General features: G+C 45.8%; 2 protein-coding genes across 4 annotated transcripts in view; one reads left to right on the forward strand and one right to left on the reverse strand.

Annotated features, from left to right (window-relative positions):
- CDH23 (cadherin related 23) overlaps positions 1–13,613 on the forward strand; it is a 914,269-nt gene that overhangs the window by 764,246 nt on the left and 136,410 nt on the right. The gene's annotated exons all lie outside the window — the stretch shown is intronic.
- Positions 1–13,613, reverse strand: part of VSIR (V-set immunoregulatory receptor) — a 37,614-nt gene that overhangs the window by 6,885 nt on the left and 17,116 nt on the right. The window contains exons 2-4 of the mRNA XM_083146303.1: positions 9,020–9,382; positions 5,309–5,353; positions 417–524 (exon numbers count right to left, since the gene is read on the reverse strand). Of these exons, the coding sequence (XP_083002429.1) occupies positions 417–524; positions 5,309–5,353; positions 9,020–9,382 (516 nt within the window). The remainder of the gene's footprint in view (positions 1–416; positions 525–5,308; positions 5,354–9,019; positions 9,383–13,613) is intronic.

Raw genomic sequence — 13,613 nt, forward strand, 5'->3', positions numbered from 1 at the left:
GTTTCCGAATGTACGCCCCCCAACATAAGTGTACTCCCCCGTGTCCGCCCATGTTTCCGCCCCGTTTTGCCCACTTTGAAACTACGCCCATGTGTCATTCCGCATGACGCCCATAATACGCCCCTATTTCCCGAATGATAGCGGTGAACAGTTCTGGACGGGATCTGGCCGAACTGGTACCGAGTCAAGGCGTGGCACATGCGCGTTGCGTTCTCCACGCATGCACAGACGCCGTAAACACGCGATCCGAAAGTATGCGGTAAAGTCCGCGTCAATCAGAATAAGGGCCATACTGTAGGACTGCTTTGAGAGAGAGATGGAAAATGGGGCCAGAGGTGAGATGGGGACTTGCAATGAATTTGAGAGAAATCTACATTATCTACAGTACAGATATTGCAGATCTGTGAAATACATACGCCTGCTGGTGATTGCTTTTCTTTGTTTATAGACTAGTACTAGTATAAGAGGCAGACAAAGGACTCCAACAATACAGGCCAATATCGCCAATGCTGCTGCTGTTGTGCCTGTAACAAAGAAAAAAAAAAGCTTTGTATATTATTTAAATATGTGTATTGGTTACTATAGTGTATGCTCATAACATTGTATAAGTCCACTGATCAGAACCAAGCATACTGTGAGATAAGTTACAGAAGTAGCAAGTTAAAAGATGATTAGCTTGTGTAATTATCAAAATACAGTATATACAGTATTCCAAAGTTTATTCACATCTACTTTGCAGACTTATCTGGGGTGTACCAGCTGCTGTGGGCGGGTCCCCTCATTTGCAGGGGCTGGCTGGCAACTTTTAGCCTAGGGGGCAAGTCCAGAGCACTGGCCCATAATCAGCCAAGTCACCGTCGGAAGGAATGCTTTTGCGCGCCGTAGGCGCGCCGAAAAATTAGGGGCGTGGCCTATCATAAGGGGCGTTGCCTGTACCATGATTGTATTGTGTACCTGCAGATTGCACATTTTAGCGAACCTTGTAATACCCATTACACATAAAGCCACATGCCGTAATGCCAATTACACATTATGCTGAACACCATGATGCCAGTTACACATTACGCCCAACACTGCGATGCTAATTACTCAATACACCGCACACTGTGATGCTAATTACACATTATGCTGCACACCTTGATGCCCATTACACCCCATACTGTGATGGCAATTACCCAATGCTCCCCACACCGTAATGTCCATTACGCCCCATACCATGATGCCCATTACACCGCACAATGTGATGTCCACAGTGCCAGATATGCCCCCACAGTGCAAGATATTCCGCCACAGTGCCAAATACACATATGCCCCCACAGTGCCAGACACAAATGCCGCCACAGTGCCAGATATTCTGCCACAGTGCCAAATACGCATATTCCTCCACAGTGCCAGATATGCCCCCAGAGTGCCAGAGACACATATGCCCCCACAGTGCCAGAGACACATATGCCCCCACAGTGCCAGAGACACATATTCCCCCACAGTGCCAAAGACACATATGCCCCCACAGTGCCAGATATGCCCCCACAGTGCCAGAGACACATATGCCCCCACAGTGCCAGAGACACATATGCCCCCTCAGTGCCAGAGACACATATTCCCCCACAGTGCCAAAGACACATATGCCCCCACAGTGCCAGATATGCCCCCACAGTGCCAGAGACACATATGCCCCCACAGTGCCAGAGACACATATGCCCCCACAGTGCCAAATACACATATGCCCCCACAGTGCCAGACACATATGCCCCCACAGTGCCAGATACACATATGTCCCCACAGTGCCAGATACACATATGCCCCCACAGTGCCAGATATGCCCCCACAGTGCCAAATACACATATGCCCCCACAGTGCCAGATACACATATGCCCCCACAGTGCCAAATACACATATGCCCCACTGTGCCAGATACACATATGCCCCCACAGTGCCAAATACATATATGCCCCCACAGTGCCAGATATGCCCCCCACAGTGCCAGATACACATATGCCCCCACACAGTGCCAGATATGCCCCCACACAGTGCCAGATATGCCCCCACACAGTGCCAGATATGCCCCCACACAGTGCCAGATATGCCCCCACACAGTGCCAGATATGCCCCCACAGTGACAGAAACACATATGCTGGGGTGAGGGAGGGGGGGGGGAGAGCGCTTACCCACTCGCTAGCTGCGGGCCGTGCTGCGGCTGGATCAGGTTCTCCAGCCCTCCTGCGCTGGCCGCGGCTTCCAGAACACGGCCGCGGCTACAGGAAAATGGCCGCCGGCCTCCTGCACTGAGAACATGTCCTCAGTGCAGGGGGCCGGCGGCCATTTTCCTGTAGCCGCGGCCGTGTTCTGTAAGCCGCGGCCAGTGCAGGAGGGCTGGAGAAGCTGATCCAGCCGCAGCACGGCCCGCAGCCAGTGGGTGGGTAAGCGGCCCGGGGGGCATATGGCACTCTGCCCCCCGGCCCAGCCCGCCCCTGCTCATTTGCCAGATTCCAGTAAGCAACCGCCCAGACCCTGGGCAGTGTCTGCAGTCATCTAGAACATTCTTTTCCAAGTGGAAATGAACTTGTGTTGTCATAGTGTCTGAGCAGTTGCAGCAAATTAAACGGAGGAGGATGGCATTTTAAGATGAATGAGGGTGCTACTGCAAATCCTTGTGCATCCTTTAAAACTTTTTCTAAAAGGCCCCAAAACTCTAGTAACATCCTGGCTCCCATCCACACTGCAATTACAATAGGCAAATGATTTGTCTACGTTTTGGATCATAGTTGCCTACCCTCCTGCATTCTGCAGGAGACTCCCTGAAATAGCAGCAATCTCCCTCTCTCCCTCATTGGTCTAGCAATCTCCCTCATTTCACCTAGCCCACATTACACTGTAAAATGTTCTGGAAAAAAGAGATAGATATATTTACATTGAACCATCAGTGCCATTAACTAGCACTTTTCCAGGTATAGTAGCTCTTGCTAACTGCTTTGGGGCTCATCTACATTTGGATATGTCATTTAAAAGATTCCTCTCAGATGTAGCAGTACACATCCACGCTTCTAGGTGCCACGTTCACAATCTCTTTTCACAATTTATCCATATATGGAACTAAACACGCCCTTTAGGTGGAGCATGACACGCCCCCTCAGTGGGGCGCTGTGCAAAATTCTATTTCCAACTATAATCTCCCTGAAACTAGTTTTCAAAAGTAGGCAATTATGTTTTGGATAAATATGCAAAAATTTGCAGCCATATCTAACTGATATACCCATAAATAGTGCATCTCCCGGCCCCATAGCAAAACTTAGATAGGATCTAAATCTGTGGTTCCCAAACAAAAATCTGGCAATGTATAGGAGCTTATTACAATTGACCGATTGCTCCTAAGCACAGTAAAGCTAAAAATATTGGATGGATACATTTGTTAAGTCAGACTGATTTCACTAATATGTCTGAATGGCCATTGTCTGTTTTCTAGTGTTTGGGATGAAATGGTCACTTGTCATATGCTCCCATACATTACCAGATTTTTGTTCCCATCAGACAGATTGGACAGATAAATCTTTAGGTTTGTATCCAGCTTAAGGTGCGTACACATTGGCCCATCTATGGATGGAACATTGGCCAGTGTGTACAAGCGATATATCGGAATGGCATTCTTCACAGATATATTCAGTCATCTGTGCAATGCAGTCGATGCAGTGGCGTAACTACAGAGGGTGCAGGGGATGCAATTGCTATGGGGCCCGAGGTCCCAGCAGGCTATCCCCTGCATCCTCTTTAATTATTTTTTTAGATTAATAAAGTTTCAACGCAATCATGGCCCTCCGCCCCTCCCCCTTCAGTGACTAACAGCAGCGTGTGAGTGAGTGCGCAGCGCGGCAGCAGAACAGGACACACATGACAGGAGCTGCTGCCAGAGGCACCGCACAGCAGAACCCACCGATATCAGAGCACATGAGACCATCCACTGAAGGAGCTGGCACACCGCACAACCCAACAATGCCGGGGCACAGGAGACCTTACAATGATGGAGCCAGCTAATACCAGCGTCGATGAGACCCACAGGGTTGCGTACAGACATGACATGCAGAAGAAGAGGAGAAGGCAGGTGAGAACGAGACCTGCACAGCGCCACTTGTACTGTGAGGTGTGCACAGCGCCACTTTTACTGCCTCTAACGCCAAACCCTTGCCTCCCCTCTTTCCCCACACTCCCTCCCTCATCCCCACAACCCCCTCTATCTCCCTGCCTATCTCTTTCTCACCCCCCTTGCCTCCCCTCACTCCCTCTTCCCCATGTCCCTTCTATTCGCCTGCCTCTCTGTCTCACTCCTGCCACCCAATGTTACAATACTCATCACATATGTACTAATATATGTGATGAGCAATGCAAAGGGCAGCACTTACGCAATCCTCGCCACTGCCTGGACTTCTGGGTCTGTGAACCAGGAGTCCGTCTGTGTATGCACAGAGACACCTGTGGCTGCGGGGCATCCATGTCCAATCCCTCATGCAGTAGGGCTGTGGAGAGAAGCCCAAAGGCTTCTATGGGGGCATTACCCTCCACAGTGAGAATCTGTCAGCGGGGGGGCTTCAGCGACTTAGAAATTGCTGGGTTTTTACAACATTTCCATTTTAGTACATCCCGGCATTTATCTCTCCCCTTGCTCTTTCTTGTGTGGGGGTGAAAGTTCTAGATATGCCCCTGAGTCGATGCCTTGTATATCTAAAGATATACAATCTGCCAACTGCCCGCACAGCCGCTGCAGGAGCCACCAGGGATAGCCCAATGGGCAGGTGCATGCAGAAGCACCCACCCAGTTGTCATGTCAGTCCACTCCTGACTGATCAGTCAGCGTGTATTGAGAGCCCAATACGATTGTAGATAAACCTGTAGATCCAATTGATCAGATTCAGAGAAATCTTCTAGTGTGTAACCATCGTTAAATGAGGCAGTGTTGCTGTAACTCCTATCTTCCAGCCCTACTCTAACCACTGATTGAGAACTGATAGCTACCTACACAGTTACCTGTTATATCTCAATCAGGATTGGCAGGAAATGTTGTTTGACAAGAACTGTCATGTAAACATATCTGCAGTCTTCATGTGACAGCACTAAATAAGTCACGAAATCAACTGTGTGATTGAATAGAAAAATAGGCTTTATAGAGATTCTAGTACTCGGGCTGGGCAGTTATAGGCACCTTAAGTTATGAGGTGATGAGCCCGATTTTGTGATATTATTGTAGACCATGCTTCGAAGAAGCCTGGGAACTCATTCAACAACAGCTGAAAAGTAGCATTACACAGGATGCTCTTACCATCGTTATCTTCATCAATGGAGCACACCCGAAGATTAGTATCGCCTAGAACATAAAGCAAAATCATATTTGATGCAAGTCAGTTGTGGAAACATCGGTGAGCTAGAAATGTGTTTTCTTGAACAGATCCAAAACACCAGGTATGTGAAACGATGTCATGTACAATATAAATATTTTACGTTTTCAGCAACTATTCATATTTTCCATAAATAGTCACCCCTGTCTCTGATTTATTTACCCACAACCAGAGAGAGATTCCTTTCTTGATTAAAAGGGAAAAAAAAATATTGTGATCTGTTTTAATACTTAAAAAAATGGTACAACCTCATTCAAAATGCTGTTGGTTACTTGGCATTACAGAGGCTGTGATGTAGTAGATCTCGGTAGACCGCCATTAGGTTGAAGGGCCCCATACATCAGCAATTAATTGTGACAATTTTCAGATATGGAGATGATTGCCACAATTAATTTTAGATGTGTGGGCTCCCCCTTTTGGCAATCCCAATCAAAATCGCCAATCGATTGCTTAATCAGGTTTTTAAACATGTTTAATAATCTGGTATTATCTGCAGATCTTTTTTTATATGTGTGGGCATTCCCAATTCGTCTTCTTCATCTATTTACATTATGAACAGCAATCGATTGGGCAATTTCCAGATATGAAGATGCAATCTTTAGATGGAAAAATCTGCCGATCACTGAAATAAATCTGTAATGTGTGGGCAAAGTTAGATAGATTGTAAAATCCAATTATCTGGCCAAAAAATCCCTGTATTTGGAAATCCATAAATTGTGATTGGTGATGTATGGGGCCCATGACTCCATATGGTTGTTATGCATTAGGCCATGGGTCTTCAACCTGTGGCCCTCCAGATGTTGTGAAACTACATGTTCCAACATGCATTGCCACATTATTTCCTATAAGAGCATGCCAAAACTGTCAGGGCATGCTGGGACATGTAGGTCCACAACATCTGGAGAGCCACAGGTTGAAGACCTGTGCATTAGGCCAACAAGGACGGCAGTCGTTAAGGTCGACAGGGTCAAAAGTGTGGGGGCGAGGAGATGTATTAACCCTTTGCAGCTCTTTTTTTTCGGCAATTCAAAAAGTTTGGTTTTAATTAATTGTATTTTTTTTTTATTCAAAAATGGGCTACATTGAACGTTGAACAATGTTAATGTTCTTCTTTTAAAGTGGCTCACCACTGAATCTGCTACTAGCGCTAGGGCTGTTGAGCCTGACTAGAAGTTGGACCTGAAAGAGTTAAGCCTTGAAAAAGTAATAAAATGGAGAGTTATAAAGTGCCAGCCAAAAACTGTCATTATTCAAACCCAGCTGGTGACATGGCAGTTAGGAGCTGATAGGCTGGCACTTTATTACTCTCCATTATATCACTTTTCAAGCTTAGTACATCTGAACCTGATATGACAATAGTTGATGCCATTTGTGTTTTGAGTGTCATTTTCTATATTTAATCATACGTGTTTACAATCAGTGGAAACTGGTACCTAAGTGTGCCCGCTTTGCTCGGCACACTGTGGGGAAGGTGGTTATTCTCAATCAGCGTTCATATGTACAGTAAATTAAGCAAAAGTTGGGAAATGTATAAACCCCACCCACAAAACTTTTGACCAATCGTGTGTAGATCATTGTCCCATTTGAACGTGTCAACCTTTCATCTGTTGATTTTTTTTGTACCTGTTGACCGATCATCCAGATACCATTGCAGAATGCACAGATGTGCTCTCTCTATATGGGGAAGATTTATTAAGCATGGTGGTGATAAAGTAACTGGTGATAACACCCCAGCAAATAGCTCCTTACTGTCAAGTTACTGTTTTAAACAATTATAGTTAGGAGCTGACTGTCTGCTGTGTTATCACCAGCCACTTTATCCCTGCGCCAGGCTTAATAGATCTGCCCCTATGGGAGGGACCTCTGCTGTATTAACAGATAGCCATGAGTTTACTTAAATCATACAGGTTGAAATTTGTATGACTGGACTACACTGTGTACAAACAAAGTAACAATAGGTCACTGTTACTACCTAGTCTGAGATGGAAAGAGTAGATTTCCTATGGGAACATTACAGTAACAGATTTCTTATAGCAAAAGGTATTCACATTCTCATAGCTATTTTGTTTGTGTATGCTGTATGCGCTCAGAGGCTTATTAACAGAGCAGGAGGCACATGTGCAGCCTCCTCCATCTGGGCCCTTTAGTAGGCAGCTCAATAGTCCGAGCGCTAGTGGGGAAAGACTCAGTGCACATGCACGTATGTCTCAGGAAATGGCACAGCAGCCATTTTCCCAGATGTTTCCTTGCTATGCATGCGGAAAATGCTGGGAAACTGGCCACTGCGCCATTTTCCTGGTGATTTGAGAAAAAGGGCTTGTGAGACAGGACTCCTCATATGAGAGTATTAAAACAAAGGGTATTTACAGGGTGTGGGCCCTCTTGGACTCATGGGACCATGTGCACTAGAGACACTGCACGCAAATGCTAACATTTTGCACAAAGAGGCATTCTCAAAACTACTGAGACAGGAAATCACTGTACCTGATCATCTGACTTCAGATAGGTGGTTTTGCCGCATTCCTTTAAAACAGAAGTTGGTGTGTGTGTGATAAAAGTAATAGGGAACTGCCTAAAAGTGTTTTTTTTTAAGCCGTTTTGATCCAGGGAAATTACCTGGTAATGAGTCTAAAGACCTGTCCATTTGCAAATTTAAATCTAATCATGATAGGATAGACTGCACTGAGCCAACCATTCTCCCTGCTGCTGAAGGAATGGGATCGTTTAATAGACCATAAATTGGTCAACAGTCATTAGGTCAACATACTGGAAGGTCAACAGGGTTGTAGGTCGACATGGGTTTAGGTCGACAGGGGTCTAGGTTGGCATGGGACATAGTAGACAGGTGTCTAGGTCGACATGTGTTAGGTCAACAGTCAATATTTCGACATGGTTTTTTTTTACTGTTGTTTTTTTTACTCGAATGTTGACACGGTTTTAGGTGCACACTCGCTGTACTCGGCACACTATTTTATTCTCCCACCACGCCCTAGTGGATGGTAGGGCATGAAATACCGCCTGTCGGCACATGTCGGCTCAAAAAACTGTCAAAAAACCCATGTTGACCTAGACACCTGTTGACCTTGTCCCATGTCGACCTAATGACTGTCGACCATTCGACCGTATATCCCCTGCTCAAACATCTGCTAGGTTTGGTCCAGTTTTCCAAGTGAATGCTGTATCTGAATAAATTGCTCTTTTCTAGTCCCCTCTACAGCCATGGCCAAATGTTTTGATACATGTATTTGTTTTCACAAAGTTTGCAGCATCATTTTTTTTTTTAACCATTTTTGTCATATTTTACTATGACTATCACAGATGGCCATCCATTATTGCTTAATAATTGCTTGGAGTTTATCAGAGTTTGTGGGTTTTTGTTTGTCCACCTGCCTCTTAATGATTGACCATAAGTGGCATTAAATGGGGGTGTGCCCTTGTGGGATCATAGACCACGCCCCTAACCAATAGGCCACACACCCTATTTTCAGGTTTGCGGCTGTGTCCCTTTCCCACAGAATGAAAAGCTGGGAGGTATAAAGTCATACAATTCAATTTAACAGCCAAAGTGCATTTCAAGGGTATTTGTATTAGGTTCAAGATTTAGTTTAGGTAGTTTAGGATATAAAATGCATTACCTGTTTTCACCTGAAGCTCTATATAACTGTGAGCTACATGCGTGTGATGATGATTTTTATCTATCTCAAAGAGAAAACAACAATAGCCGCCACTGTTCACTTGGGAGATATTGGTAAGAGTCCTATGAATCACTTTGCTGTGCACTGGCGCTGCCTTGTGATGGCTGATATCTGTCATGTTGTGGGAATGGTGCTTCTCGCTGCAGCCTGGGTTTCTTTCTTTAATGATAGTCCAGTGTGTGGTCAGTTGGTGGTGCTGATCCTTTGGGTGCCCAGTGATGATGCATGTAAGGTTTACGTCCTGCCCTTCAGAACAAATATACTTTGAATGCAAGGCTGAAACTGTGAACGCTGTTATCTGATCTGCAGGAGGAAAAACGAGACAACAAAGACTATTGTCATTTGAAATATTAGAACCTTGTGTTTGTATAACATCTGGAGAAATGAACAACTACTTCATGTGAATGCCTATAGGAAGTAGACCAGGCTTGCCTACCCTCCCGGAATGGCCGGGAGCCTCCCAGAAATCGGTTCCTTCTCCTGGGCCCCAGGGAAGGTGGGCAAGTTTCCCGCCTTCTGGAGATAGCCCCCACTCCCACCTTGCCCGCTGGTTTCATTACCTGAAATCGCGGGTCCACAGAGAGGGGGCGGGGCTAAAATGATACGATCGTGGCATTTAAGCCCCACCCCCGATGAATCACTGAGATATACGGCATGGGGGCGTGGCCAAGTGGTGTCAGCCTTGCTCCCAACCCCCCCCCGACATGTTGCCTCTCTGGGCTTCTCCCGGAGAGGTGAAATTGAAAGTAGGCAAGTATGAAGTATGTGTTGTTAACTATAAAACCAATGCCCATTGAATAAAAACTAAACCACTTGAATTTTGTTTAGAAGGACACTTAAGTAACAAGATTTGATCCAACTCGTTGTAAAGCTATAATAATTCATATAGGTGCTTTGGTAACAAATCTATTCTGAGGCTACTTATACCCCTTTTACACCAATACCCAGATCCGACCCAGCATTTGGAACACGGATCCAAGCCAGGTCGGATCCCGGAATTTGAACCGTTTACACTAATGTGCTAGTGTAAACGGGGGCGAAGCTTGGAGATGACATCATCTCCAAGGGCCGGGACCGCCGATCATCATGCTGGGGGCAAGCCCATCACCAAGTTAAGCTGATGGGCTGCCCCCAGCCCCCGTGCACCCCCCAGCCCCATCTGCGAGGTGAATGGATGCCGCACATAGGCATCCATTCACCTCCTCCCTGCCTCTGCTGCTGTCTGGAGGCTGGGTACACACACTAAAAGATTATCTGTCCTATCTTTCTGGTTCAAATTACAATCTGGAAATGTATGGAAGCAAAATTACTATAATTAATTAAAACAGAAAATGGGCAGAAATGGTCTTCAAGATAAATTGATTAGATCAAAAAGATTTTTACCAATTTGTTTAAATTTCCATTTTTGTCTGTTTTCCAATGTTTGGGAGCAAATGGTCAATTGTCGTTTGCCCAAATATATTACCAGATTTTAATTCCAAGCAGTAAGGACAGATAGGTACTTATGTATTATCTGGGCTCCCATGTTAAATGCACCACATTTTTTCATACCCCTACTATCCAACTACGCATGGAGTTGATTTTATATAGTGTGGCGAGCGCAGCGAGCCACCGTGCCCGAAGCGTGGCAAGCGCACGCGGTCTCATAAGAAAAACGGGAGCCCAGATATTACATAAGTACCGACAGATAATCTTTTAGTGTGTATCCAGCTTAAAACGGCACACACATAACTGAACAATCACCCCTCACATACCCAGGCAGCCCCTCTCCCCCACTACATGCAGCACCTCACACACAGTAGGATGAAAACTTCAGTACAGTATATAAGAACTTCAGAGGATGAGGAAAGCACTGCCGAAGTTATGAACCAATTGTAAACTTTTAACTACTTAAACAGTCATGGTGGCTTGGAGGGGGGATGAAGTTATAGTGGTTCATAAAAAAATCCAGACAGTATTTCCAGAAATTATAGATATTATGAAAAATTGTACTCTAAGAAGGTGCTTAAAGAAATTGAATAATACCACCCCAGCCCTACAACCCCCCCCCCCCCCCCCCCTCTCTACGTTTTAAACAACAATTTTTGGTATATAATTGAATATACACCTTATTTATTAAAAGTTTCCGATATAGCGCACACTTATTCCGCAGCGCATTACAGATAATATTTGAACATTCTCATCAGTACCTGCCCCAGTGGAGCTTACAAGCTATATTCCCTACCACATGTACACACAAACATTATATGGTTAATGTTGCTGGGAGCCAATTAGCCTGCCAGTATATTTTTGGATTGTGGGAGGAAACCCACACAAGTACAGGGAGAATATACAAACTTCGCACAGTTAGGGTCATGGTGGGAACTGTCCGTGCTGCCCCAAAAAACGTCCGTGCTACCTTAAAACATCCATAATCGAGGATTATTTTATAATCCATTTCCCCCATTAACAAACCTGCCATATTTTGCATTTCATTCAAAGAAACACAAAACTCTTATTTTGATACTGCATGTCACATACAGTATCATCACTGTACAGTCCTTTGGAAATTTTCACATCCAGCTACAGAAGGAGCTGGGCTCCCTCTTGCTGGCGAATCGCCAGACAGTCACCGCTGGCGATCCGCCAGCAGCCCGGCTCTCCATCTGACTGAGACGCACATGTGTCTCAGTTTCCGTGCGGCGGGGCGACGGGAACCTGTCCGTCTCCCTGAAGCGTTAGGGGGGGATGCGGGGAGGCGGTGGGGACCCCGGGTGACCGCCGACAAGCCTGCGGGGACCCGGGGGAAGGGGACGCGCGTGCATCTCGTGCGCGCGCGTCCCCTTTAGCAGATACAGATGGGGGATGGCGGCTGGCGTCGCCATCCCCTGCAAAGACAAGCCGGGCTCCATCTGTATCTTCCCTTTAATTATTGTAGTCCTGTAATGCTGTGCTGTAAAATATGTGCTTAATAGGATGATCTGACAGTCTGTACTTAGGTCTGTCTGTGCATCCTGTTTACCAGAAGCAGATGTCACAATTTTCTGATTTTGAGGTTTAAGACAGGATCATGTTTCATCAACACCACAAGGTGCAGAAAGACAAACCAGTGACCGACAGGTATCGTTCTCTGATCAGCAGTATCGGTTTATCTATGACTCACGATACTGCACTTCTTGGCAAAGACAATACAGCATTAAGAAACACAGAATGCTGATTAAGCAATGAGGTGAACATAAACCACTGCTGGGTTCCTGCAGGCTGCACTTTAGTAGCTGTCAGGTGACATGTTAATGAAGGTGGGCATAAGGCCTATCAGTGTAGGGGGAGGGATTAGGCAGGTTAGGAAGGATCACGTGCCAGAGTGATCTCCCTCTGTCCTGCAAAGCCCCACACACCCTTTCCCTATTTCTCTTCTTCGGCAGCGGTAAAAAACGGTCATTCTTTAAGAACTCGGTGTGTGTGTAGATAGTGGGGTGCACTCTCCCTTGACATCGATTGTCATGGGCCATGCTTCTGCACGGGGGATGGCCACACCACCTGCCTGGATGGCTGACCAGGGAGAGTGATTACCAGCGATGTGTGTATGCATAGTGATCTTTAACCCCATTTTCCTCTACTGACCGTTCTTTAGTGCCACCACCATTTATAGTCATATAGTTTAATTGTCAAAATAAATTTGACATTCTTTTGAAACGCCAGCACTTGTGTCCGTGTCTTTATTTTAGGTTAAGTTATTTAGGTTAAGGTTAAGTTATGGATAAGTGTGTTTAATTTGTAAAGTGTGGGCCTGAGGATACCCATTGGTGGGTTTATGTGCTGGATGATATATCTGACAGAGCCATTACTCAATTATGGTATTAAGAGAACTAACATTCCTAAAGGCGTAAGCAGAGGTCCTTTAGGAGAGGAGGCCAGTGGGCAGCCTCATCTACTCAGCCACTCAGCCCCCTCCTCTCTCCCGGCCACCGCAGCGCTGCTCTTGGACACAGTACAGTAGAGTCTGAGCGCTAGTGGGCTCAGACTGTACTGCGCATGCGAGGAACTTCAAATATTGGCACCATGGCCATTTTTCCAGCGATTATGGCAATGCTGCTGCCTTCATCACTGGACTCTGGAGAGGGTGCAATATTTGCAGTATGAGCCCCCCTGGGACCCGGGGCCTATGTGCACCACACACATTGCACCGATTATAAATAAGTATATGCAACATCCTCATTTCTTTTCTTTTTTTTCATGAACAAATTAGGAAATTCACAGACTAGCTTGCAATGTCAGAGAAATTATGGTCAGATGTATTAAGCCTGGAGTAGTGATAAAGTAGAAGGTGATAACGCATCAGCCAGTCAGCTCCGGTCATTTTTCAAACCCAGCCTCTAATTTGAATTAGGACCTGATTGACAGCTGCATTATCAATAATAAATCTGCCCCTACCTCTTTCACATCACACACAGTGGCATAACAACAAATAATGCGCCCCCCCCCCCACGGTAAAATTTTGTCGCTGCCCACCACCATGGCAGGGACAGATAGATGCAGGGGGAAGCTAGGTGGT

This window comes from Crinia signifera, chromosome 6 (assembly GCF_055691185.1).
Source record: "Crinia signifera chromosome 6, ASM5569118v1, whole genome shotgun sequence".
NCBI classification, from domain to species: Eukaryota; Metazoa; Chordata; class Amphibia; order Anura; family Myobatrachidae; genus Crinia; species Crinia signifera.